Raw genomic sequence first — 26855 nt, forward strand, 5'->3', positions numbered from 1 at the left:
TTGGTTTATAAATATGAGAACAAATAGCTAAATCTAGGTTTCAGGAAATCATGATTATAATGATATAGAAGCTAAGGGTGTGCAAAATTACAATCCTAGAACTCGAATTCTAATGTAATGATATCTAGTTGTCGCTGCGAGTCTAATAAATTGTCTAAGTCTAGTGCTCTAGCTTTCACTTGTGAACACGGATCGAATGTCGATCGACGCTACCTTTCTAGTGTCGATTGATACTACCTTAGGCCGGTTTTATGATCCTATTCGATAAGTTCACTAATCTTCCTAGATCAGCTGTCGCATGTTTCTAGCAACCTAGCTCAAGAGAATTAATTCAGGTGAAGAACCTACCATCGTAGTTGTGTACAATCCTCAGATCATGGTTCTAGTTAGCTACTTTAGAACACAAGCAGTAAGAACATTTTTAATGAAGGATGTCTTATAATTCACCCTAGGAATTCTATAGTTTTAGCTAATCCATCAAAACCCTAATTAACCCTAAATCTAACAAAAGAAACTACCCAGACATGATCAAGCAAAGCATGATAATAAACTGAATAGAATGCATATAATATAGTTAAGAAATAAATGGAGTTCCAATATAAATCTTTGAAAGAGTCTTGGATCTTCTCTCCAAATCTACTGAAAATCTTATTGTTTGCTATGAATAATAGAAAGTAAAATCGTTGTATTTTGCCCAAACAATGGCAAACACTATAAATATTAGGTAAAAGTCCGCCAGATGCAGTCTTGTAATTATGTGGATCATCTGGGTTCAAGTCGGCCTCGAACAAGTCAACCCGTCTTCTCACGTCACTGTCGAGCAACGACAATCTATCTGAATGTCGATTATGGTTGGTTTATGAACAACTACGAATTTCTTCTATCTTTAGCTCCAGAATGTTCCATAATCTCCACATTGCTCCTAAAACATACCTCAATATGAAAATACTCTAAAAATCCTAAAATACATATAATAGATTCTAACACAATCATATACCATGGTTGAAAACTGATAAAGTCCATGGTATATCAGCTTGTGTCTTATTTTAGTATTGTTGTTAACGAATGATTTTGATTATCTAGTTTTAAGTAATTTTTGTGTTAAGGAATGATTGTATGTTTTTAAGGAACGCTTGTGTTTGTGTTTTTTTTTTTTTTTTAATATTCTTATTAGAACTTATTTATCTCGTTAAGGGTTGTTAAAAGCTAGTTAAGCTTTTTTTCTCTTCCAGTATTCTCCAAGAAAATATATTGCCAGAGCCGGCCTTGACACCACGCCAACCAAGCAGTCGCTTCCAGCCGCCAATTTTATCAAGTTATTTCGGCCACAAAATTAATAATTTTCTTCTAGCCTGGTGAAAAGTTACCACATGTTACTCTTTCCATGTCTTAAGTTCGACCCTCCAACATGTACTCTACAAACTTAATTTTTTGAGGATATGCAAACCAGCCAAAAAAAATTTTTTTGCTTGCAGCCTTAGAATATTCAGGACCGGCTCTGTATATTGCTCATAAGTTATGTTGGACCAAAAAGACAAAAGATATTGATGTGATCTAGTTACTCATACATTTGTAAAAAAATTTGTATTTGGTACAGTTTTTTGTACCTCATCAGGTTTGCTCACTCATGTACTACTTAACAACAAACATATAATAGAAACATATGATTGTTTAAAATTATAACTGAAAAGATCTGAATAAAAATAGCTTAGTCCAGAGGTAAGAGTCATTTTAAAGTTTTAAAGCCTTTTTACAAAAACAAAATCTGAAAAAAGATATCTCAATACATATTTCATCTAATCTAATGTTAATGATAAAGTCCACTTGAATCGACCAAAGGGGAAGGAAGTATAAAAATCCAATTCTTTGACGGAAACCCATGAAGCCTTACTAATTCTACTAATTGAAAAAAAAAATCTGAAAGGCATTTCAATATTTATTAACTATGATATATATATATATATATATTATTATTTTTTTTTTTGGTAAAACATTAACTATGATATATCAATCAACATTAACTTCTATAATTTATGTCAAAATTTAATATATATCGTTTCCTTTTAATTTGTACACCCAATTGAAAGCTGTAGCTAAGCTCTACGTATGCACGAGACAACAGAGCTTTATCTTCTACACTTTGTACGTTTGAGAGAGATTAATAACAGAAACAAATCCCTTTGGGATCTTCTTCCTCGTGAAGCTTTCTCTCCACTAACAACTCTGTCATTTCTTCTCCAGTTAAGGCAACGTATGTCTCTCCACAACTTATTTCCATTGAAGAGCTTCACAATCACATTAAGCTATTAAGACCACCCGCATCGGGGGTTTATGAGAGAGTCATGGGCTCGGTATCATAGGCCTTATCGATTAAAAGAAATGAATAAATGGGTTTCAACCCGTGAACCGGGTCTTCCAAGTGAGCCCATATGATACGGGGTCATGCCACGCGGCGCAGAGGGAGTGGCTACGCGATCGCGCGGGTTGACTGCGAAAAAATGGGTTTCGCGTGAAAGATCCCATTTTCCCTTCTCTCTTCGAAATCTAGGGTTTCTCCGTCTGTGAGGCGATTTCGTGTCGGGGTCCAGAGCCGGAGATTTTCTCGATCAATTCGTCGTCGGAGTCACTCGTAAACGCTAGGGGTGGGCGTTCGGGTACCCGTTCGGATTCGGGTCGGGTATTTCGGATTTTCGGGTATTTCGGTATAGAGGTCTATAACCCGTTCGGGTATTTCTGTACTTCGGGTCGGGTTCGGGTATTTTTAGTTCGGATTCGGTTATTTCGGATCGGGTTCGGATATTTAGATTTTGAAAAAAAATATTAAAATTTTCATTTCTCAAGTTTATTGTATTTAAAAATATAACTTTTAGTTAACTAATTTTTTATTTTTAATAGATTGAATGGTTAATAGATTTGGACATAACATTTTAAAACTAAAAAGGCACTAATTTAGTTATTTTTTTTTAATTTTGGATATAACTTTTTGTTAATTTTTGAAATAAAAAACTTGACATGCATTTTAAGTGAGTAGCAAATCATTTTTTCCGGAATTGTATGTATATCATATGAACTTAAATTATGTGTAATATCAATATAAATATTTTATATAAAATGAGAGATATAAACTAGAAACATAAGGTTAATTATACATATGTTCGGTTATCTTCGGATATCCATTCGGGTTCGGGTATTATCCGTTCGGGTTCGGATATCCAATCTCTCCTTATTCAATACCCGTTCGGGTATTTTGCTACTTCGGTTCGGATTTCGGTTCGGTTTTTTTGGATCGGGTTCGGATGCCACTTCGGATATCGGGTAAAGTGCCCACCCCTAGTAAACGCTCTCAGGTGAGTCTCAATCACTCCGAGGACGAGATAGCTTCGATTTGATCTCGAGAGGTTTCTAGGTTAAGGAAGTCGATTTGGGGGTTTCGTCTTAGGGTGGGAAATCGAGAAGGGGGTTTCGATTTCTTGGTCAAAATCGACATACGGTTTCTTTTTAGGGTTCGTTTATCATGGATTTCATTTCGATTTGGGGGTTTCGTGTAAGGGTTCGAAATGTAAAAGGGGGTTTTAATTTAGGACATGAATATAACCGGACTTGGCTCTTTTAGAATTGTTCTGTGGTCTTGTGTGGTCTATAGTAGTTTGATGCGATTTTTTTAAATTGGAACTCGATTAATACATGTAATTGGAACTCGATTGTTGCAGATGGAAACTCCCCGAGAACCTCATTTCTTCAAGCCTCTTCTTCCTGGTTTTCAAAGTGGCGTCGCAATACCACTTGACTTCTACTCAAAACACATACAAGGGGCTGAGATCAATAAACCATGGAAGCTAAGATCGGACGCTTCGGATCAAATTTGGGAGGTGATCCGAGAAGGCAGGACACTCACCAAAGGTTGGAAAGAGTTCACCGAAGCACATGATCTTCGAATCGGTGACATTGTCATCTTCAAACACGAAGGAGACATGGTCTTTCATGTGACTCCTTTTGGTCCTAGCTGTTGTGAGATTCTGTGGTCCGACGCGGATGATGCTCCTACTTTCTCATACGACTACTGCTTCTTGGCTGAGGTTACTCCTACAAATCAAAAGGACGACAAAATGGTGAGTAAAATTTAGTTATTTATTGTGTGATTCTAGTACTGCTTCTTGGCTGATGTTATGTATGTGTTTGTAGTTTCTTCCTGTGGAAGCTATGAGGTGTGGTGCTTTGAACCAACAATGCAAAGAGGTCAAACTTGTCAACAAGGAGGGAAAGTCATGGACTGCGCGCTTCGGATTTAGCGAATCAGACGGCGCATATTACATCAGCAGAGGGTGGAGAAAGTTCTGTCGTGATAACAGATGCACCAACGGAGATTTGTTTGTGTTCAACGTGGTTGGAGACGGGACGACAACTCCATTACTGTGTGTATGTCCGGAAAGGAAGGAGTGTACTGAACTACTGATCAAGCACTTCAGCAGAATCGATGGTAAGTCTTCTCATTTGACTTGTTTGTGTTGTCTATATCTTCAGTGTTACTACTTTGCTTCTGCTTTAACTTGTGTTCTCTTCTTCTACAGGTAGCATTGCTTCTACCTCACGAAATTAGATGGCTCTTTTGCGGTCTTTCCTCTCTATCATCTTAACTTGTTTCTTTTTGTTTCATTAGCAACTTATCAACTTATGTATTTCGGTTTGTAAAACTTGAATGGTTTTTCTATGTGAACTTTTATCCTAAGTTAAACATTCTCGAACTTAATTCCTTTGTTGAATGCGTAGACTGATCATCGAACAAAATGTTTCTATGAATTGAATTTAAGTTAAGAAACAACATAAAATTTTAAAACATAGCTTTTATACATTTGAAAACACAAACCAAAACTTAAACTTCAAAACTAAAACATAGGTTGAATAAAATGTTTTCATAAATTTTATAATATATTTTAATATTTTATTCATGTATTCTGAATAATTTTAAATTTTAAAAAAAATAAAAAAAAATATTATTATTTTATTTCTATGAACTCCTTTTTCGGATTCACTAATGCAGAAAACTACAAATTCGGGTTCATAACTGTTCATGCTTTAACCTCTCTCTCTCTCTCTTTCTCTCCGTTGCATGCGGTAGTACTTACCATGGCCACCGAGCAAGAATTCACACGCGCATCACGCGTCTCACGTGCTTCAAGCAGACGAAGATTACACGGACGAGGAAGAAGAAGAGACACGTGTGGGGGTCACGTGCGGAGTAAGAAGAAACGGCTCATGGGGTTCCTATAATAAATGGATGATGTTGGGTCGAATACTTGACCCGAGAACCAAACTGGTTCAAGAATGGAACAGAGTCTTTCTCCTCGTCTGCGCGACGGGCCTTTTCGTGGACCCACTTTTTTTATACAACCTCTCTGTGAACGACGCGTGTATGTGTTTGCTCGTCGACGGATCTTTTGCACTTTTGGAACATTTTGATTCAGTATTATGAACAAAAGTATATTCATAAATTTATGAGATTTTTTTATATTCTTACTTTTTTATTAGATTAAAAAAATCCACGTATATATAGTTATGTTTTTTCTTAATAACTTTTGTGTTTTATACGTTAGTTGTAAGTATAGATCTATTTGTCATATGAGTTCATTTTTTTTATTTTAATAATTTTTATAGACAAAATTTTTGATATACAAACCAATTAAATTATTTATACATGTTCTAACGGTAATGTTATAAAACAATTTAATAAAATATTGTTTTGTAAAAGATGTAAAAAAAATCTAACTAAATACTATATAAATAAATATTTTTACTAAAAACTTATCTACCAAAAATTCACATTCAATTTTAAAATATTAAAATATATAATTGCAAGTCGAAGACAAAAATATTATTTGTATTAAAATTTAAAAATTATTTGTACCCAAAAATTTACGGGCAACTACCTAGTACATAATAAACACAATTTTTTAGTAAAGTAGCATTGAGTATATTATTCTTCTTAGTAAAGTAACATTGAGTATATCTTTGTAAAGAGAAACTAGATGACATTTTTGTGAGACAATACCAAAAAAAAAGAAAAAAATCTTTTGTTTCCATATTTACTCGACAAATAAATTCGGAAAATCTGGAAACTGACTGTGTTTGATAATAACTTGACGAGCAAGGCTACTCCTCTTATATTATTAATACGGAGGGCAGCACGATTAGGGTTTCTTCTTACTTAGGAAGGTATTCATGTCTCTGCTTATCAGCCGGCTGTCGAAGCTCCGTCTTGGGAAATCTCGAAGATCACCTCTTCTCTCAAATGGATTTTCATCATCCTCTAGGAAAGAGCAAACCCCTCCATGTTACATCGTCTTAGCTGAACTCTGTGAACCTTATAAAGCCGGTCTCGGAAAACTCTACATTTCCAAGGTTCATAATGATATGATTGATCGGGAAAGGAAGGTGGTGCATGGAGAGTTGGTGTATAATGATATATTTGGTACAGTGGTAACGATCGGGGCATCTAATGGATGGGTAGCTACTTTGAATGGCAAAGACGGAATCCTGCGTCTCCAAGATGATCTAAACCCGTACGCATCGTATACGGATCCTAAACGCATCCCCCTGCCTCCTCTTGTGACTCTCCCACGTTGCCAAACCCAAATCGTCACCAACGTGTCAATGTCCTCATCTTCTCCAGAGGATGAAGACTGTGTTGTGGCTGTCAAGTTCTTGGGACCTCAGCTAAGTTTTTGTAGACCAGCTCATACTAAACCCGAGTGGGTCAACATCAGGATCGATAACCCATGCTTCTACTCCTCACGTGTTATGTTTTCCAAGAAAGACAACGTGTTTCGCATTCTCGGAGCTGGAGGCCATCTCATGGGATCATGGGATCTCCAGAATCACAAACACAAGATTCAGAGGTTGCGCTTTGAAAACATTCCCGTGTTAACCAAGCCCACTAACGAGTTTATGGATTCGTGCTGCACGTACGAGCACTTGGTGGAGTCAGTAACCACCAGCGAAACTTTCATGCTTAAGCAGTACAAGAAGACTAGCGAGATAGTCGAAGGCGTTGCCAGCATGAAAACAAGAAATTTAATGGTGTTCAAGCTAGACGATGAAGGAAATGCAGTTTACACTCAAGACATTGGAGGTCTCGTCATTTTCCTCTCAATGTCTGAACCTTTTTGTGTCCCGGCTAGCTCATTCCGGTTGCTCCCTAACAGCGTCGAAACCTTGGATTCATGCGAACATGGATTTGTCGATCTGGATGATCGCTACGCTTATACAAATATTGGTTGTCCCAACCCGGCCCCTTTCTTTATTCCACCACAAAATATAGACTAGTAACTGTTTTGTAATAGTCAGAGAGTCATGCATCCACCACTAAAACTTTTTTATATCTTACCAGTTAATTGGTGTTATAGTTCTTAGCTTATTTTTGCTGTATGTTTTTGTTTTTATATCTTACCACTTATATTCACGCCCTTTCTTTATTCCACCACAAAATATAGACTAGTAAGTGTTTTTGTAATAGTCAGAGAGTCATGCATCCACAACTAAAAACTTTTTATATCTTATCAGTTGGTGTCATAGCTAGATCTTAACTTATTTTTGCTGTATGTTTTGTTTTTATATCTTACCACTTATATTCATGCGGACATCATATCCCTTTAATACATAAAAGTAAAGAAAATATAGAAAACAGCGTATTTTTCTTCAGGTAAAGACATCAAACTTTTCAAATGTGTGAAAAAAAATCGTTTTAAGGTGATGTCAAAGTCAGACAAATAAACATCAATAAAAGGGAAATAACATGAAGTAATAAGTATAATAAAGACATAAATACTTTATGATAAACTGTGGTAGTTTCATATCCAGAAAAATGGATTTAGCAAAAAACTGCATTCATTGTTGTGCCAGTTGTTAGTATTTTACTATTAGGTCCTTTATCCCATAACATTGTGTTTATCCAATTATTGTTTTTATTTGTTAACAAGAATGCAAAGTCATATTTATCATACGAAAGTATCATTTTTTTGTTATTACAAAAAGCAAAGGAAATCATTTTTTAAGTAGAGAAAGACTCATATGCGAATGTAACATTGAGTACATATTTGTAAAGAGCACAAATAAATACGAAAAAATCTCGAAACGACTGCGTTTTATAAAAACTTGGCTGGCAAGGCTACTCCTCTTATATTAATTGATTAGGGTGAATAGGGTTTCTTAGTTATCCATTAAGAACGTTAGTGTTTCTCTATTCATAATTCATGTCTCTAATTCTCAGCCGGCTGTCGAAGCTCCGTCTTGGGAAATCTCGAAGATCAACTCTTCCTCTACTTCTCTCTAATGGATTATCTTCTTCCTTGAGGAAAAAGCAAACCCCTCCTTGTATAATCTTAGCTGAACCTTGTGAACCTTATGAAGCCTTTCTAGGAAAACTCGTCAGATACAACGTTAATGATAGAACCATGACTAAGTTGGAAAAGAAGGTGCGTGCGGAGTTGGTGTATAATGATATATTTGGTACAGTGGTAACGATCGGGGCATCTAATGGATGGGTAGCTACTTTGAATGGCAAAGACGGAATCCTGCGTCTCCAAGATGATCTAAACCCGTATGCATCGTATACAGATCCTAGACGCATCCCTCTGCCTCCTCTTGTGACTCTTCCACGTTGCCAAACCCAGATCGTCACCAACGTCTCAATGTCCTCATCTTCTCCAGATGATGATGAAGACTGTGTTGTGGCTGTCAAGTTCTTGGGACCTCAGCTCAGTTTTTGCAGACCAGCTCATAGTAGAAACGAGTGGGTCAACATCAGGATCGATAACCCTTGCTTCTTCTCTTCTCGTGTTATGTTTTCCAAGAAAGACAACGTGTTTCGCATTCTCGGAGCTGGAGGCCACATCATGGGATCATGGGATCTCCAGAATCACAAACACAAGATTCAGAGGTTGCGCTTTGAAAACATTCCCGAGTTAACCAAGACCACCAACGAGCTTATGGATTCGTGCTGCACGTACGAGCACTTAGTGGAGTCAGTAACCACCGGTGAAACTTTCATTGTCAAACAATACAAGAAGAGTAGCGAGATAGACAAAGGTGTTGCCAAAATGAAAACAGAAAATTTAATGGTGTTCAAGCTAGACGGTGAAGGACACGCGGTTCACACTCGAGACATTGGAGGTCTTGTCATTTTCCTCTCAATGTCTGAACCTTTTTGTGTCCCGGCTAGCTCTTTTCCTGACCTGTTCCCTAACAGCGTCGAAAGCTTGGATGCATGCGAAAATGGATTTTTCGATCTAGCTGACTACTACGTTGTTACAACTATTTCTCCAACGGCGGCCCCTTATTTTATTCCACCACAGAATATAGACTAGTAAGTCTTACAAGTAATAGTCAAAGACATGCATCCACAGTTAAAAGCTTTGATATATTAATATTCACTAGCAGATTCCGCTATGACCTCTTGGTGTCATTATAAATCACTAGGTGTCTTGCCCGCACATGCGGGCATAATATTCTTATATTTAAAAAAAGATAAATCAAAACTTAAACTTTATATTTTATATTTTATAATAAAAAATATTATTTCAGATAAAAACACAACATATTTAAGAATTATCTTATGTTTTAAAAATATATTTTATTTTTGAGAATTTTATTAAATTTACTTATAGTCAATTATCAGATATAACATATAAATAAAATATTATTAATATATATATTCATTACTTTTTATCAATATATATATATTTATTGTTGTGTTAAATTTTAAAGACATTCACATATATTTTAGAAAATATATTTATTTGTTTGATTAGCATTTCATTATAAATTTTTTTTTATATCTAACTATAAATTTTATAATAAAATATTATTTTCAGATAACAACAGAATATATGTAGAATTATCTTATGTTTTAAAACATGTTTTAATAAAATATTATTTTCAGATAACAATAGAATATATCTAGCAATTATCTTATGTTTTAAAACATGTTTTTATTTTTGAAAATTTTATTATTTTTATTTATAGTCAATTATCTAATATAATATATAAATATAATAGTATTAATAGAAATTCGTTTTTAATTATTTATATTTTAGATAATTCTTATTATTATTAATTTTAATCACTTATTTAATCAGATATATTTTAAATTCATTATTATTTTTGACTATTTATATAATTTTTTCATTAAGGGTATAAACGATTTATTATTAATTTATTCATTTTTTAATCAGATAGATTTGAAATTCGTTTTTATATTTCGACTAATTTATATAATTATTCATTAAGGGTATAAACTCATTAAGGGTATAAACGATTTATTATTAATTTTAATTATTTTTTAATCAGATAGATTTGAAATTCGTTTTTATATTTCGACTAATTTATATAATTATTTATTAAAGGTATACACGATATTAACCGCTCTAATTTTTAACGTGAGAGCTCCATTGCAAAAATTTACTTCGCCAATAATAGTCTAGATGTCTTGTCCGCACATGCGGGCATAATCTTCTTATAGATATATATTATTTTATATTTTGTTAATTCAAAAACAATATGTTTAGTTATTATTTATATTCTTAACAAGTTTATACAAAAGATAAAATAATTTCTATACCACCAAAAATTTCATTTAAATATATATACTAATTATTGTGTTGAATTTTTCAAAACACTCATATATTAGAAATGTTTTAGAATATATTTTTATACAAATGTTTTTTCTTCATTAATATTTAATTATATATTATTTTATATCTTAATTTTTATAATAAAAATATTATTTAAAGATAACAAGACAATATATAAGTATTATCTTATTTTTTAGAAATACAAAATATTATTTCAAGATAACAACAAAATATATGAGAATTATCTTTTTAGAATTAATATTATTAATATAAAATTCGTTTTTAATTAAATTATTATATATAAAAATTTATTACGGGTAACAACGATATTAACCGCTCTTAATATTTAATTATATATTATTTTATATCTTAATTTTTAAAATAAAAATATTATTTAAAGATAACAACACAATATATAAGTATTATCTTATTTTTTAGAAATATAAAATATTATTTCAAGATAACAACAAAATATATGAGAATTATCTTTTTAGAAATTTAATATTATTAATATAAAATTCGTTTTTAATTAAATTATTATATAAAAATTCATTAAGGGTAACAACGACATTAACCGCTCTAACTTTTAACGTGAGAGCTCGATTGCAAAAATTTACTTCGCAAATAATAGTATAGATAGCTTGTTTTTGTTGTTCCAGTTTTGAAGTTGCAACCAAGATAAAATTTGTGTTTCTTTATTGCATTTGTCCCTTCAGTATTACATAAAAAAATAATCGTTTTTCTTTGCGTTGAACTCACTATGAATTTATTTTGACAAGGGTAATCAACTTCTTAATTTTATACACGCTCACATGTTTGTCTGATCATGCACATTTGTAACTCACACTTGTTAAAGAAAAAAAGTTAGTTATATTGGGTTCGGTTTGATGCCTTTCTGTCATAGGGCATTTCCATCGGTTTTTTTTTCAATTATATTTTTTTGTCAGCTTATTTTCAGTTATATTTATACATTTCAAAAAAAAAATTGTTGGATATTTTACTAATTTCGCATATAAAAATGATTTTAAATGATATATTCTTTTTAATTAAAATTACTGTTACAAGATAAAATATGACAATATGTCATATACATTTTTGTTTGCATAAATACTATGCCATATATATGGTTTAAAAGGAAAATAAAATTACAACTATCATAAAGATTTGAATTCATAAACGATATGAATTATACCTTTGAAGTTTTCCACCACCAATTCATTAGAAGATATGGGTATAAGAGAGATTGACTACTAACTTAACCACGAATCGGAGCTGCGCACAAAACTTAACCATGAAGTCAATTTCTGACTATAGAAAGAGAGATTGACTCAATTTATTAGAATATTTTGCGAATTTTAAATTGCTGTTTGTACTTTAGTGCATTGCAGCCTGCATAAATAAAGAAAAATGTTGGACTTGGAAAGAGACGTTCTCGTGGCCAACATATCTAGTCTACAGAGAATCGTCCGTAACTTGACGCGGCGAGAGTGTATAGGAACACGTGTCGTACGCTAAGTGGTCATCATGCAAGCAACGGTAGTTTGTTCTTCAAGGGAAAGAAAGGAGTTTTACTCAAATATTATTATATAAATTAGTTAACATTAGAGTGTTAACTTCCTTTCTTTTCTAAAGCACTCATATCTTTTGAATTTTTTTGTTTTTATTATATTAGTTTCTCTATTTAAATTATTGTTTTCCAATTCTGTACATATATATATATATATATATATATAATTATTATAAAAATTTGTTAGATTCCATTTCTTTATACATTATACGCATTTTGCTTGGGGTCTAAACACACAAAAGAGTAGAGTGGATATCTTTTTTTTTGAGAACCAAGAGTAGAGTGGATGGTTCATTTGCTTAATTTTAACGGTTTCATTTGAGAAATAGATTATTCTCTTAAAATGATTTTTTTAACTTTTATCACTACGTTAGAAAGAATTTTGTGCTAATTATTTTACGTTTATCCCGACTCTCAACCACTGTTTTATTAGTTTATAAGAATAGACTGATATGTTATAACGGTACGTCTCAGTTTATGATAATGTTTTTTGTTTTTCCATACAAAAAAAAAACAAATCATTATCTTTTATTTACCTCCCGACAAAAGAATATATTTTGTGCGCAGCTCCGACTCGTACAAAGGCTCGTAAAGGCATTAATTAGTCTAGTATATATAGACCTATAACTGTCTCTTCTCAGTCACTCACGCAATTAGCAAGGGAGAAGAGGAGCACGTGTCCTTAGTTAATTGGTCAATATGCATGCAGAAAAGCAGCCAATAGTAGCTTGATCTTCAAGAAAAAAGGAAGGAATTTTTTAACTTCATATCTTTGAGTTTTTTTTTTGTTTTGTTTATAATTTATATCATTTTCTTTTTAACTTAGTCATTGATAATTTTTTTTTTCCAATTCGGTTGTTAGTTGACAAAATATTAGTAATACTAAAATTTGAAAATTCGGTTTCTTTTATAGGCTTACTAAAATCATTTGTTCTCAATTATTAAAGTGCAAATATATACTTTTAAACAAACAAATTTTTTGTTTGGGTTAATTAGTAGAGTCAGCTTAATTTTAACGTACGTGTTTCATTTTATAAAAGGAATATTATAAATGATTTTAGAGTTGTATATATCAACATGTATTTGTGGTGAACTTTTTCAAAAAAAGAAGAAGAAATAACCTCTCTACACAATACATAAAGTAACCTGATCGCATCACTACGCCTCTTTACACAATACAGCTCGAAGCTCCAGTATAAATATCTATTAACACACACCATCTCTCCTCACTCCTCAATCTTTACTGAGAGAAGAAGACAAAAAAAAAGAAACAAAAAGATGATGAGAATCGCCTTTGTCACCTCCCGTCTCATCCGTCGTTCAGCCGCCGCCGATCAACGTCGTCACTCAGCCGGAGATCACGGTAACCGTCGTGGTAAAAAGGGACCGTTTGCCACCAGGGACAAGCCCATGCCCGAAGAACCAAAGAAAGAACCGGTGGTGCTGTCCAAGAGAGACAAGAGGATCGGCGTTTTGCGTTTGGACAAGGCACGACTTGAAGACCGTAACAATCACTGGATGAAAGGGTATGAAAATCTTGTCTCTTTGTTGGCTGATTGTAGATGTGATGTACAGAGGGGTATACTCCATGGCAAAATCCGATCGGTTGCAGAGAAAGTCGACGAGAATACGAAGACGCTAAACAAGGTGGAGTGGGAGCTTGTGTCTCTTGGAGAGGTGATCGGAGGTCTTGCCGATGTGAGTGGTGGTGGCGGCGATGTGAGTGGTGGTGGCTGCGATGTGACCGGTGGTGCCGGTGGTGTTGACGGGACCGGAGGTGGTGGAGAAGGGACATGTGGTGGAGATGTGGTCGGAGATGGAGAGGTGGGAGGTGGTGGCATCTGAGACCAACCGCAACGGAGGCACGTTGGGAGTCCTTAGCAGCTAAACCGATGGATTATGCAATTTTATAATAATATTTTGGTTAAAATAACTAAGGATGAGTCCGTAGATAAGGAGTCGAAGGACTTGATCCTTGTGCACGTGGCGGAGGGTGATAGGGCTGGGTCGCATATGTGTTTCGTTTTGGAAAAAAAAAATTCATTCAACCGAAGCCGGAGAAAAAAAAAACAAAGCTCTCGACGAAAAGGCGATATCCTCGATCGTGTTCTTCCACGAAGATCCAAGGTAAACCGATGTCTTCTGTGGTCGATTTAATGATTAAAGTAGGTTTTATGATGTTATCGTCTCAATTTAGGGTTCGTTTTCGTTTCAATCGATTTGGGGATACTTTCGATTTAGGGTTTCAAAAAAATTTTGGGTTTTCAATTGATTTCCGGTTCTTTTGGGTTCAACTTATTCAAAACGTTCTCGGTTTCAATCTAAGGGATCGTTGCGGTTGGTCTTAAACATGTTTCGATTTCGGTTTCGAAAGACCAATTTGTTTTCAATCGATTTGAACGTCTATTTGTTTTCTTATTACGGTTTATATGTGTTTGGTTTTTAGTTTGCGTATCTGTATGGTTTGATTATTCAAATCTTGTTGTCTGTTGAACTCGAAAACTCAATCTTGGATGCCCTCTGTAGTGTTGCCTATCTTGTTTTATTAGTTCTCGTTCTCGTTATTCTGTTTCGTTGCTCTGTAGTCTTATTGCTCTTTAATAATCCTTCTTCTTTGCTTACAAATTATCTATTTTTTTCAGGTCAAACAACCAGAAGTTGAAAATGAGAGCATGTATCATACTACACAATATGATAGTTGAAAATGAACGAGATGGTTACATCCGGTACGATGCAGAAGAATTTGAAGAAGGAGACGTCACCAGAAGTTCAGAGGTCGAAACCGAGAGGCCTACAAATATGAATAATTTGTTTCCCAATCGGAATGATCTTCGTGATAGGCATATGCATGAACGATTGAAGAATGATTTAATCGAAAATATTTGGAACAAATTTGGTGATGAAGATTAATAATTTGTGTATCTTTTACTTTCATTGTATCTTTATTTTTAGTTATGCAATTAATAAAATTTCAATTTAATTTTTTTTTTTTTGCTAAGGACTCCATCTTCAGACACACCATTGGACGAACATTTTTAATTCTAATCCTTAACTATTCAAAAAAAAAAAAAAATATATAAATAAAATAATGCTAAGGACTCATTGGTGGAGCACACCATTGCATATGCTCTGAGTTATGGGTTAAGTTCTCTTCTTATTAAACCAACGTCATGTTAATTTTGTTGGTTTTAGAAATGAAGTTATGGTTAAATTTTCTTCTTATTGGTTCTTGTTTTATGTTTTCTTAAGACACTGATGGTATTATGAATGGTTAATGACGTTGGATGTGTTTGAAAAGTGATTAATTTAGTTGGTTTTTACAATTAAGTAATGAAGTTTTTTAAAAGAATTTTAATTATAAATACAATATAATAATATTATTATAATGTAAAAAGGAATATTTCCTTATTTATTATCATTTTTCCTCTCAAGCTAAATAGCAACCAAAATACTAAACTGTTGTGGAGCGGATTTTGTAGTCTACTTGCCTCTTTAACCGGTTTTGTTTTTGATGAAGACCCAATCACTTCTCTTTCTCTTTGATTATTTATTCATTATAAGCCGTTTGTAGTGTACTAAGCGTACTTGCCCAAGGTTTTGTTGTTTGATGCCGATTACGATTTATATAAATGAAAGGCATAAAACCAACAATTTGGACATGTCATTGTCACTTTAAATGGAAAATTTGCATTCTAGTGGATAAATTGGTATTACATGAACTTAACTCACAAAGTTAAACAAATCAGGAAAATAATTATGTTGGCATTTGTAAGTATGTCGCAAATGCTTAAAAAATCACATGTTTGTGACACACCAGCTTCAATGAATATACAACCATGAGTTTTTGCTTATTTATGGGACCACCTCATTTAAAAAAAAAATCCTTTTGTTACATTACATCTCTCTCTCAGGTGCTTATATGCATATGAACAAATGATAAATGCCTACGTTTGTTTCCATATAAAACAATAATTGATTCTTATTCCATTATAAGAAAGAGAGAGAGAGAGAGAGAGAGAGAGAGAGAGAGAGAGAGAGAGAGAGAGAGAGAGAGAGAGAGAGAGAGAGAGAGAGAGAGAGAGAGAGAGAGAGAGAGAGAGAGAGAGAGAGAGAGAGAGAGAGAGAGAGAGAGAGAGAGAGAGAGATATGTAGGGAAAAGAGGGGGGCAGATCGTAGCTAAAGAGACAAAAGTGTGAGAAGTTTCAATAGACTCTAGCAAACACCATACTTTAGTAAATATTATCCAAAATGATCATGTTCTGAATTAACATATTTTGATTAAAACTTTTTTTTGAGTATTTGGTATTTAAATCTGCTTTTATAAATTGAAAATATGACATTAGCCTAAATTTTATACATATATATATATATATATATATATATATATATATATATATTATTTATTTATTTATTTTTGAATGGGAGAAAGAGTGAATATAATGAAAATATCTTCTAAAAACGTTTATGGATGCCAAAAGATAAAATAACAATTCGCATGAAATCATGATATCATTAATTAAGTTATGAGAAAAAAAAAGTTTTAACATAATACCGAGAATAAGACCACTTGTCATATTTATATAATTCCACACAACCTCAGACTACTCAAATGCGATCACCAAATCCGTTGATGTATGATATTTTCCATGACTTGATTTTGTAGTCATTGTTGAAATGTGGGCTGTTTGGGTCAAGAGAGTAAAAGTTCAGACCCAATAAGGCCGATGCCTTCACTAGGGTGGTGCATCTCGTATCTTATTATGCACGAACCTCAAATATCTAATGATCGTATCTTCTTGTTGACTGAAAGAAAAAAAAAACAATTAAAGAATGGTGATGGACTGATGTCCAGGGAAAACCCTCCGTTAATACAAAAGGATGCCTTCTCGCCAAGTTGGTTTAACTGTGTAGTAAAGATCAAAACAAATCTTACTACAAAAAAATGAAAAATGAAAGAGGTTTTTGAGACAAGTACATGTTTTGTATCAGGGACATGGAAGGCATTGATTGGCATCAGCAGCTAGCTAATGTTATGTACCTGATTAATTTGTCGGATGACATTTGCTCACTCAATAGTGTGGTTTGTAAACGCAGGTTACAAGGAACTATGGAGATAAAAATCCATATCATCCCTGAGGCGTGAGGAGCTCTGACGTTACGTACATCTCACAACTAAAGCTTTGTTAATTTTCTTCTTTTCGAGTTACCTTCTGAAGCGAAATAACCCTGAAAAAATTTACTAAAAAAGAGTTGTGAGATGTGTACAGAGAATTTTGTTGTGTTAACTGGTCTTTTAATTAAGAGGTTTTGTTGTTGAAGAATTGAGCCAATCAGTTCTCTAATCATAACAAAGGAACAAATGCAAAAACTCCAGAAATATTAAAAACAGACTGCACTTAGCAAACACCAAGAGGTAAGACTCAGCCATCAATTCCAAACTAGTTTTCTAGATTTTTTGAGGTGGAATATAGTAAGCAGGGAAGTGAGAATCAATATAGCTAATGAAGGCGTGACCAGACAGATCGATATATGCGACTTCGTTGAAAGCTTCCAAGAACTCAACGTGGTTTGAGTGCAAGCCAGGAAAGGAAGCAGCAGAGGCACAGAATGGTTCAGAATCCGAGAGGAAAATGACTAGATCTCCTATGTCTTGAGTGTGGACAGCGTTTCCTTCTTCATCTATCTTGAACACCATTAAAGCTCTCGTCTTCATTTTTGCAATACCACCCTTGCTGATCTCGGATGTCTTCCTGTACATCTTAACCAAGAAAGTCTCACCAGCTGGTGACTCCACCAAGTGCTCGCTCTTGCAACACGAATCCATAAGCTCGCGTGTGGCCTTCGGCAGCTTAGGAATCTTTTGGAAATGCAAGATCTGCAACTTGGGGTCCTCGCTGGGTTTGCAGGGATCCCATGACCCCATGAGGTGGCCTCCATATCCGAGAATACGAAACATCTCCTCTTTCTTGGAGAACACGACACGTGAGGAGTAGAAACAAGGGTTTTTGATCCTGATGTTGGTCCACTCTGGTTTACTACTCTGAGAGGCTGGTTTGCAAAAGCTGAGCTGAGCTCCCAAGAACTTAGCAGCCACAACACAATTCTCATCATCATCCGGACAAGATGAGGACATTGAGACGTTGGTGACGATTTTGGTTTGGCAGTGTCTCATGGTTACAAGGGGAGGCAGAGGGATGTGTTTCGGTTCTGTATAAGATGCATATGGGTTGAGATCGTCTTGGAGACGAAGGATTCCGTCGTCCTTGAGAGTAGCTATCCAGCCATGAGATGCCCCAACGATGGTATCGTTACCATGATTATTATACACCAAATCCATTGGCACTTTCTTTTCCAGTTCAGTAGCGTCACGTTCATTAGCATTCTTGATGATGAGTTTCCCGAGACCCTCTCCACAAGGTTTAGCGCCGAGGATATTACAAGGAGGGGTTTGATGCAAGGAAGATGATGAAAAGCCATTGGAGAAAATAAGAAGAGATGATCTTCTCAACAACCCTTGTTTCCCAAGGCGGAGCCGACTCAGAAATAGAGACATGTATATTAGTAAAGCGAGTAGCAAAAGAGATTAAAGAGAGAGAAAAAAAAAAGAGTAAAACCCTCCATTAATACATGTATGAGGCGGCCTTGCACACCAAGTTATCATATTTTCTATATTTGTTGGAGTAGATTCATGGAAATAAATATTGGTAAAGGATTTTTTGCCCCATATATGTATATATTTGTGTACCTTATTTTGTTATGCTGGTTCAAACATGGTAAGCAAGTCATCAAATACAAAACATGTACTTTGACTTGTTAACTAGAGCTTGATGGTGATTTAACATTTATATACTTTAATATTATTTTAAAGATTCAGTGGTTAATATTTTTTAACATTTACCATATATTTAAATGTTTGTATACCTTTTAAACATAAAAATTGAATAAGTTACATGCAGTAGTTTACTTTATTCTTATAAATCATAATTTTATTATATATATATATATATATATGTATTAATTGTGCCAGTGCCACCAAAATAATTAATAACTGATGGACATTTACAATAATTTAGGAAACAAGGATATGCCCAAGAGAATATACGTCAACTGTTTATTTACAAATAAAAATACTAATTTTTTTTAAAATACAGCTAATATATATAGATCAACGTTCCCAAAATATTTTTATATAATGAAAGAAAGATACGGGTGAGAAGAGAATTTGAGGTGGGGATACCTTAGAGAGTGTGATAGTTAGAATTGCCATATGCAAGAGATGTACATATTATAAGAAATGACAAATTCATATGTTGGAATCTAGTGAACAAAGAAAGCTCAATTCAAAAAACACTAAACACCAAACAAAATATATGAACATTTTCATGTGACTCTAGCCAAACACATAACTTCTATCTTCCACTTTTTTCTATTGTTTATTGATTTTCTATGCTGAAATAAACTCCATGTTAGTTTCAAAAAAAAAAAAAAATCATGTTTAATAATCTATCTTCTTTTATAAACTTAAAGAGAGGATTACACAAAAATACAATAAACCTAAAGAGAGGATCACACAAAAATACAATAATGACTACGAAGCGCTTATGCATTGAAACTATATAATTGGTTTACCTTTTTCGTCTTCTAGTAGAAAATTCAATAACATTAAGAGAGAGGGGGCAAGAGAGTAACGTATTGTGTTATTATTCCATTCAAATTAGCTTACCCATTTTATTTATATGCACACATACTGACATGCATTTATATATAGCTTTTCTCCAATTCACATGCATTTCTTATCATCTTATGGTGCAAGTCTATCTTGCTTCCATTGTATTTCCATTTATTACAAATATAACAGGGTCAATAATGCTATCATAAATTATTGAATCGACAAGGATATATATAGTCCCATCTAAATCTTTGTTTGCTTCTAGTACAGTACAAACTACAGAGACCTCTGAGAAAATAGAGTTCAAAATCTTTAAGGGAAATAAAACTTTGATGGAGAATGAAATAACAAAACTTACTCTATAAATCGTTTTTCATGTTTGATATTGATATATGAATATTACAGGTTTGTGTCCATAAAGTAGCTACGTAGAAAACGTATAATCTTTGTTTCCGCATCATACTAAGTACGTATATAACCCATAAATAACGTGATTAAATTACAAGAAACAAAAACACGAGGGTATAATAGTAAATTGAGCAGCACTCTGTCATTTCTTCTCCAATTAAGGCAACGTATGTCTCTCCACAACTTATTTCCAGCTTCCCAATCACATTAAGCTATTAATCTCTCTCTCTCTGTTGCATGCGGTATTACTTACCATGGCCACCGAGCAAGAATTCACACGCGCATCACGCGTCTCACGTGCTTCAAGCAGCGTAGGATATTACTCAGACGAAGATTACACGGACGAGGAAGAGGAGGAAGAAGAAGCAGAAGAGATGGAAGAAACTGAGAAAGAGGAAAAAGAGGAAGAAGAACCACGTGTGCGGGTTACGTGCGGAGGAAGAAGAAACGGGTTATGGGGTTCCTATAATAAATGGATGATGTTGGGTCGAATACTTGACCCGAGATCCAAACTAGTTCAAGAATGGAACAGAGTCTTTCTCCTCGTCTGCGCGACGGGCCTTTTCGTGGACCCACTTTTTCTATACACCCTCTCGGTTAACGACGCGTGTATGTGTCTGCTCGTCGACGGTTGGCTCGCTCTCACCGTCACTGCGTTACGCTCCATGACCGATCTTTTGCACTTATGGAACATTTTGATTCAGTTCAAGATTGCTCGCCGGTGGCCTTATCCCGGCGGAGATAGCGACGGCGATATTAACAAAGGAGATGGGACACGTGTACGTACGAGAGGTGCTCCACCTTACGTTAAGAAGAATGGGTTCTTCTTCGATCTCTTCGTCATCTTACCATTACCTCAGGTTACTAGACCAATATTTTAATTCTTCCTATTTACAGAAAGAAACAAATATTACCAATATTTTAATTCTTCTTATTTATTAAGCAAATTATATTATTTTTACTTTGGTATATACAAGAAATTAAATGCGCTAGAGAGATTAACTCTTAGATGTAAACGTGGTGATGAACTTCTTCTGAGCTATTACTTGAGAAACAAAGAAATCGCGCAAATTAAAGTATATGTTAAGCTTTAGTTGGAAGATCATTTATATATACCGTATTTTTTCTTAGCCAGTTACTAAATTTATACTTATAACATAGTTATAATGTGATAGTACCTTCGTTATTTTACTATTTCTTTTTTGCTAAAATTTGGGTTATATTATTATGTTAGTCGTCGAGGACTCAAGACCAATGTTTAATGCTATACAGTTTTAGTCAATGCAAATGCGCAGAGGTTACTATACAGAGCGATTATTAGCGAGTAATAATACTTTATACAATTAGGTAATGATGATTTTTTTTTGTTTTTCAGTTTTTTTTTTTATGATTTCTTTGCTTTTCTTGTGACAATTACTAACATTGGTTAATGAGCACAAACATAGTAATTAAATCTTGTACTGAACTAAAATTAATAGACTAATCTAGGGAAAAAAAATCTTAAATCCAGATAGTTATATGGTCTGAAATAAGACTCACTTAGACTGACCTAATCATGTTCGTGTGTGGACCAAATGAGAATACATATTCGTTTTCAGTCTTCTTTTCGTATGGTACATTATTGTTCTTTTGTTTAAATAATTTAACAACAAATTATTATTTTTAAAATGAGAGCAGGTGGTGTTGTGGGTGGTGATACCTTTTCTTCTAAAGAGAGGATCTGTGACTTTGGTGGTCTCAATCCTGCTTTTAACATTCCTCTTCCAATATCTACCGAAGATCTACCACTCCATTCGCCATCTCCGTCAAAATGCCACTCTGTCAGGTTACATTTTCGGTACCGTCTGGTGGGGAATCGCACTCAACATGGTCGCTTATTTCGTCGCCGCTCATGTAAGTGTTTTGATAAAAACAAATTTCTTGCTTAGAAATATGATTTCATTTCTGATTACCATTTTAACGATTGAGATAACATAATTGAACTAGTTTAAGCCTGGACCAAAAAAAAGAACAAGTTTAGGCCTAAATGAATCTCAATGCAAGCTTTTATTGTTGTGTCTAAAGTCTAAACGTTTTGAGTAGTTATTAACAAGTGTCGTTATATGCTCTGTATTCTATATGTTCATCAATAGATTACAAATTTTAGTAAAATAGTAAATGCATATCTACGATTTTTCTTTTATAAATTTCAGTTTTTTTTTGTGCGAGTGTGAGTGGGTAATTTATTTTATAGACTGCTAAATTTTGGAAAAGTATTGGTTTTCAGGTGCCAGGTAATTATATTTTAGTATTTTTTTGTTGGAGTTTATTTATTTGTTACCTAAAATAGTTTCACATGGACCTTTTCCTTTGCTATGGGAGTCTTTCTGAAAGAGAAATATATCAGAAAATGCCAAAATAAGAAAAGACTTGTTAGGGGGGAGGTGTGATTCTCTGAAGCACATAAGTAGCAATCAAATTATTTAATAAAAATAAGCACAACTTGCATTGGTTTTTAGGTATGATTAAACAAGAAAGACTAGGTTAGAATAAAAAGTTATACAATCATTAGCTTCCTTTCCAAATACATATTTTACGATTTCACTTTTATTTCTCCCTCAATGATTCATCAGATTTTAATCAACATCGTATGAGAATTTATTAGATCTTCCAACTCAATCATAACCGTATAATATTGTGACCAATTATCAAAAATCTATTAGTTTTCCAATTTTGTTCGTTACCATTTACTTTTTATATGAACTACAGGCAGCAGGAGCCTGTTGGTACTTGTTAGGGGTCCAAAGATCAGCGAAATGTCTTAAAGAACAATGTGAAAACACAACGGGTTGCGACCTAAGGATGTTGTCATGTAAGGAACCAGTGTACTATGGCACGACCGAGATGGTCCTTGACAGGGCTAGACTGGCTTGGGCACGAAACCACCAAGCACGATCCGTTTGCTTAGATATCGACACCGACTACACATATGGTGCTTATCAATGGACCATTCAACTTGTGAGCAATGAAAGCCGGTTGGAGAAAGTCCTTTTCCCTATTTTTTGGGGTCTCATGACTCTCAGGTATTGTTCAGATTTTAGTTTTGTTTGTGTGAATTTAGTTTAACTTATACAAAGAAAATCAAATAAAAACATTAAATTGATTTGTTTGATCTATATACTTAATCAGCACATTTGGGAATTTGGAGAGCACAACAGAATGGTCTGAGGTTGTCTTCAATATAATAGTTCTAACAAGTGGTCTTCTTCTTGTTACAATGTTGATCGGTAACATAAAGGTAATTGCACTAGCTTATTTTCTTGTAATTTACTTATCATAACTCAAGGAATTATAATTTGTCTCTAATTTACAAATGTAGGTGTTTCTTCACGCAACAACTTCAAAGAAGCAAGCAATGCACCTGAAAATGAGGAACATAGAGTGGTGGATGAAGAAGAGACATTTACCATTAGGGTTTAGGCAACGAGTTCGCAACTACGAGCGGCAGAGATGGGCCGCTATGCGCGGTGTAGACGAGTGTGAGATGGTTCAAAACCTTCCAGAAGGTCTTAGGAGAGACATCAAGTACCATCTTTGTTTGGACTTGGTCCGGCAGGTTAGATTAGTCATCACGATTAATATTCATTACTGAAGAGACGACATTAGAATTAATTATCACTGATGTCATGACTATATGCATTTTTTAGGTTCCGTTGTTTCAGCATATGGATGATTTGGTGCTTGAGAATATATGCGACCGCGTGAAGTCTCTCATTTTCACAAAAGGAGAAACCGTAAGTATCTTTAACCAATTTAACGATTATTTATTTCAATTCGTGAAGCCATCTAGTTTAGTTGTCTATTAGCGTGGCTTCCAGAAAATCTCTCAACTTTGAACACAAAGTAAAAATGTTAAAATGCATACAGATCCAAAAAGAAGGAGATGCAGTGCAGAGAATGTTGTTTGTAGTAAGAGGCCATCTTCAGAGTAGTCAGTTACTAAGAGACGGAGTCAAAAGCTGTTGCATGTTAGGTCCAGGTAATTTTAGCGGTGACGAGCTTCTCTCATGGTGTCTCCGACGACCATTCGTGGAGAGGCTACCGCCGTCTTCCTCAACGCTTGTAACGCTCGAGACCACCGAAGCATTTGGACTCGACGCTCAAGACGTTAAGTACGTGACTCAACATTTCCGTTACACTTTTGTTAACGAGAAAGTCAAACGCAGTGCCCGCTATTATTCTCCTGGCTGGCGAACTTGGGCCGCAGTTGCGGTTCAGCTCGCTTGGAGGAGGTACGTCTCATTTCTTGAATATATACATCTCCCTTTTAAAAAGGTTTAAATCTATTGCCAATTTTTTTTTCCAATCAAAAGTACAATTTATGTGGGAAAGAAATGAGCTTTCGATTATTATCATTTTAATATTGTTTTGCAAAGACACAGCAACTTGATAAAAAGTCCAAACAATACGACAACCACATTTATTGATTTTTGGAATTTAAGTATTTTGTGAAGCAAAAAAAAAAGAAAAAGAAATGGTGGTTTAAGAAATATATTACTTAAGAAAATATTACAAAATAAAAAAAAAAACTGTTTTTTCTGTTGTTGTTTTGATCGGAATTATGTGTGAATAGATTTACATAGATAATAACTAAATGGTTCTTGTTAATGTGATAGGTACAAGCATAGGTTGACTTTGACGTCACTGTCGTTCATAAGGCCGAGGAGACCATTGTCGAGATGTGCGTCACTAGGAGAAGATAAATTGAGGCTCTATACAGCCATCTTAACCTCTCCTAAACCCAATCCTGACGATTTTGATGATTATTAATTGATACTATTTTGCTCTATCGATCTACTATATATTATGTTCTCCTTCAATAATTAATCCTATTATATTATCATGCATACGAGATATGACATGGAAAAGGAAACTAGATAATAATCTGCATGAAGAAGTGAAAAAAGAACTCCAAAAATGCAATCTTGAGTCTTGACTTACACGAAAATAACTTTCATAATGAATCATACCAATAGTTAAGCAGTGTATATAATCCACAATATTTTACTCGGCTGCCTAACATACATTAGACATCGAAAAGGAAAACTCAAATTGTGATAGGTATAAAGAAGTGAGAAAATAGGTCTTGCAGATTCATGTTTGTTTGTGGAAACGATGATTCTCTATATGAAGCTTAGAATTGGGCAACGATAATCCAGAAAGTTCTATCATATAAGCACTACCAAAATGAAATTTGAGTTTTCACTTAAATTGCCTCCAATAATTTATAGAAATCACATATTATAAAAAATCAAATTTATATTTCTTATTTCCGAAGCACTGGTTAACTCTTTGATTAACTACTAATTAAATTAAAAATACTTATACTACCTTTTTATCCTTTAGGCTTTAGTTGAATATTATAAATATGTAAACCACGTTCTATTTCGGGGAAATGGTTTACCATTTCTTTTTTGAGTATTTTTCATTTAGGGTCACTTTTTAAGTTTTAATTACAGTGTAAGTCACTTCTTGCTACTAGAGTAGTTTTTAGGAGAGTTTGAGTACTGTACAAAGCTGATTACCCCATTTTACCCTTTTTTATTTTGGAAACACGAGATCTAGATCTAAAGTTCGACGTAGTCAACAACACTCCGATGACCACACAAACGCACTCAGGTGAAGCTATTACCCTCTCTTACACACTCTGGTGAAGCGCTAACGCATTCCGGTGAAAGTATGACCATCTCTAACGCACTCCGTTGAAGCTTAGACCCTCTCTGTGGCACTCCGGTGAAGCGCTGACGCACTCCGGTGAATCTCATATGCCGTACAAAAGTAAACGGACTCGGATGGAAACGGAAACAAAGCTCTGACTGGTAAATTGATTTTTGTGTGATTGATTTTCCCAAAAGCAAGCTCATAAACATGTGAAATTAGTTCAAATTAAGTCTGTAATATTCAGTTCCTCTAAAAAGGTAATTTGTGTAAGAAAAACCAAAAGTTTTTAGCCGAGAACAAGTATTGTTGTTCCATAAGAGAGAGATGGACAAGTTGCAATTGATGTCTTAGACCTAGATCTTACCTTTTAGCAGTTTGGGGGCATGAATTGTTGTTGTTAATAGACCTTTCTCATCTTGTTGTTGATCAAGTGAAAAACTTTGTGTAGATTGTTGACCATGAGTCAGTGTTCTATTTCTATGAGATAATTGTTGAGATGTTAGGATTGAAATTCTAAGGAGAAAATTGCCTTTCAGATTTTTTATGATTACCTCCAAAGAAACATGTGAGAAAGCACACCTCTTCTGATTTTGTATAAGGATTTGGCGTAGACATCGGTGTATTGACTAATTGATGTTTACAAAGGCCCGTAGAGTAAACTGCAGGAAACTATGGACTTATTTGCTGAGAAGTAGGAATCACTTTACACAGCTTCAGGAGTTAGTCATTGTATGTGATACATGTTGGTGAAATGTTTCATGAGCCGGTGTACATGTTAACCGGTGTACATCTGGATATTTATGAGCCGGTACATGTTAACCGGTGTACACGTGGATGCTAACAGATGTATTGGAAACATATAAATATTTGGCTAGCGTTTCATTGG

General features: G+C 34.3%; 5 protein-coding genes across 5 annotated transcripts; 4 read left to right on the forward strand and 1 right to left on the reverse strand.

Moving 5' to 3' along the window:
• The first annotated feature begins 3404 nt into the window (after positions 1-3404).
• Positions 3405-4747, forward strand: LOC125583970 (B3 domain-containing protein REM9-like). Its single transcript, XM_048751618.1, has 3 exons — positions 3405-4109; positions 4183-4477; positions 4569-4747. The coding sequence occupies exons 1-3, from the start codon at positions 3711-3713 to the stop codon at positions 4595-4597; spliced, it is 723 nt and encodes a 240-aa protein (XP_048607575.1). The 5' UTR covers positions 3405-3710; the 3' UTR covers positions 4598-4747.
• Positions 4748-5011: 264 nt separating this feature from the next.
• On the forward strand, positions 5012-7821 carry LOC106379278. The gene has a single exon (XM_013819281.3). It carries the CDS (start codon positions 6217-6219, stop codon positions 7318-7320), a length of 1104 nt encoding a protein of 367 aa, XP_013674735.2. The 5' UTR covers positions 5012-6216; the 3' UTR covers positions 7321-7821.
• Positions 7822-8146: 325 nt separating this feature from the next.
• LOC106418586 lies at positions 8147-9442 on the forward strand. The gene has a single exon (XM_013859322.2). The coding sequence runs from the start codon at positions 8247-8249 to the stop codon at positions 9357-9359; it is 1113 nt and encodes a 370-aa protein (XP_013714776.2). The 5' UTR covers positions 8147-8246; the 3' UTR covers positions 9360-9442.
• Positions 9443-16638: 7196 nt separating this feature from the next.
• LOC106379279 lies at positions 16639-19089 on the reverse strand. Its single transcript, XM_013819282.3, has one exon. It carries the CDS (start codon positions 18743-18745, stop codon positions 17639-17641), a length of 1107 nt encoding a protein of 368 aa, XP_013674736.2. The 5' UTR covers positions 18746-19089; the 3' UTR covers positions 16639-17638.
• A 1337-nt stretch (positions 19090-20426) lies between these two features.
• Positions 20427-25155, forward strand: LOC106390169 (cyclic nucleotide-gated ion channel 4-like). The gene is made up of 8 exons (XM_013830578.3): positions 20427-21129; positions 21947-22162; positions 23018-23331; positions 23438-23546; positions 23628-23864; positions 23956-24042; positions 24176-24540; positions 24925-25155. Exons 1-8 carry the CDS (start codon positions 20524-20526, stop codon positions 25076-25078), a joined length of 2088 nt encoding a protein of 695 aa, XP_013686032.2. The 5' UTR covers positions 20427-20523; the 3' UTR covers positions 25079-25155.
• The last annotated feature ends 1700 nt before the right edge of the window (positions 25156-26855 follow it).

Source organism: Brassica napus, chromosome A2 (genome assembly GCF_020379485.1).
Source record: "Brassica napus cultivar Da-Ae chromosome A2, Da-Ae, whole genome shotgun sequence".
Lineage (NCBI taxonomy): Eukaryota > Viridiplantae > Streptophyta > Magnoliopsida > Brassicales > Brassicaceae > Brassica > Brassica napus.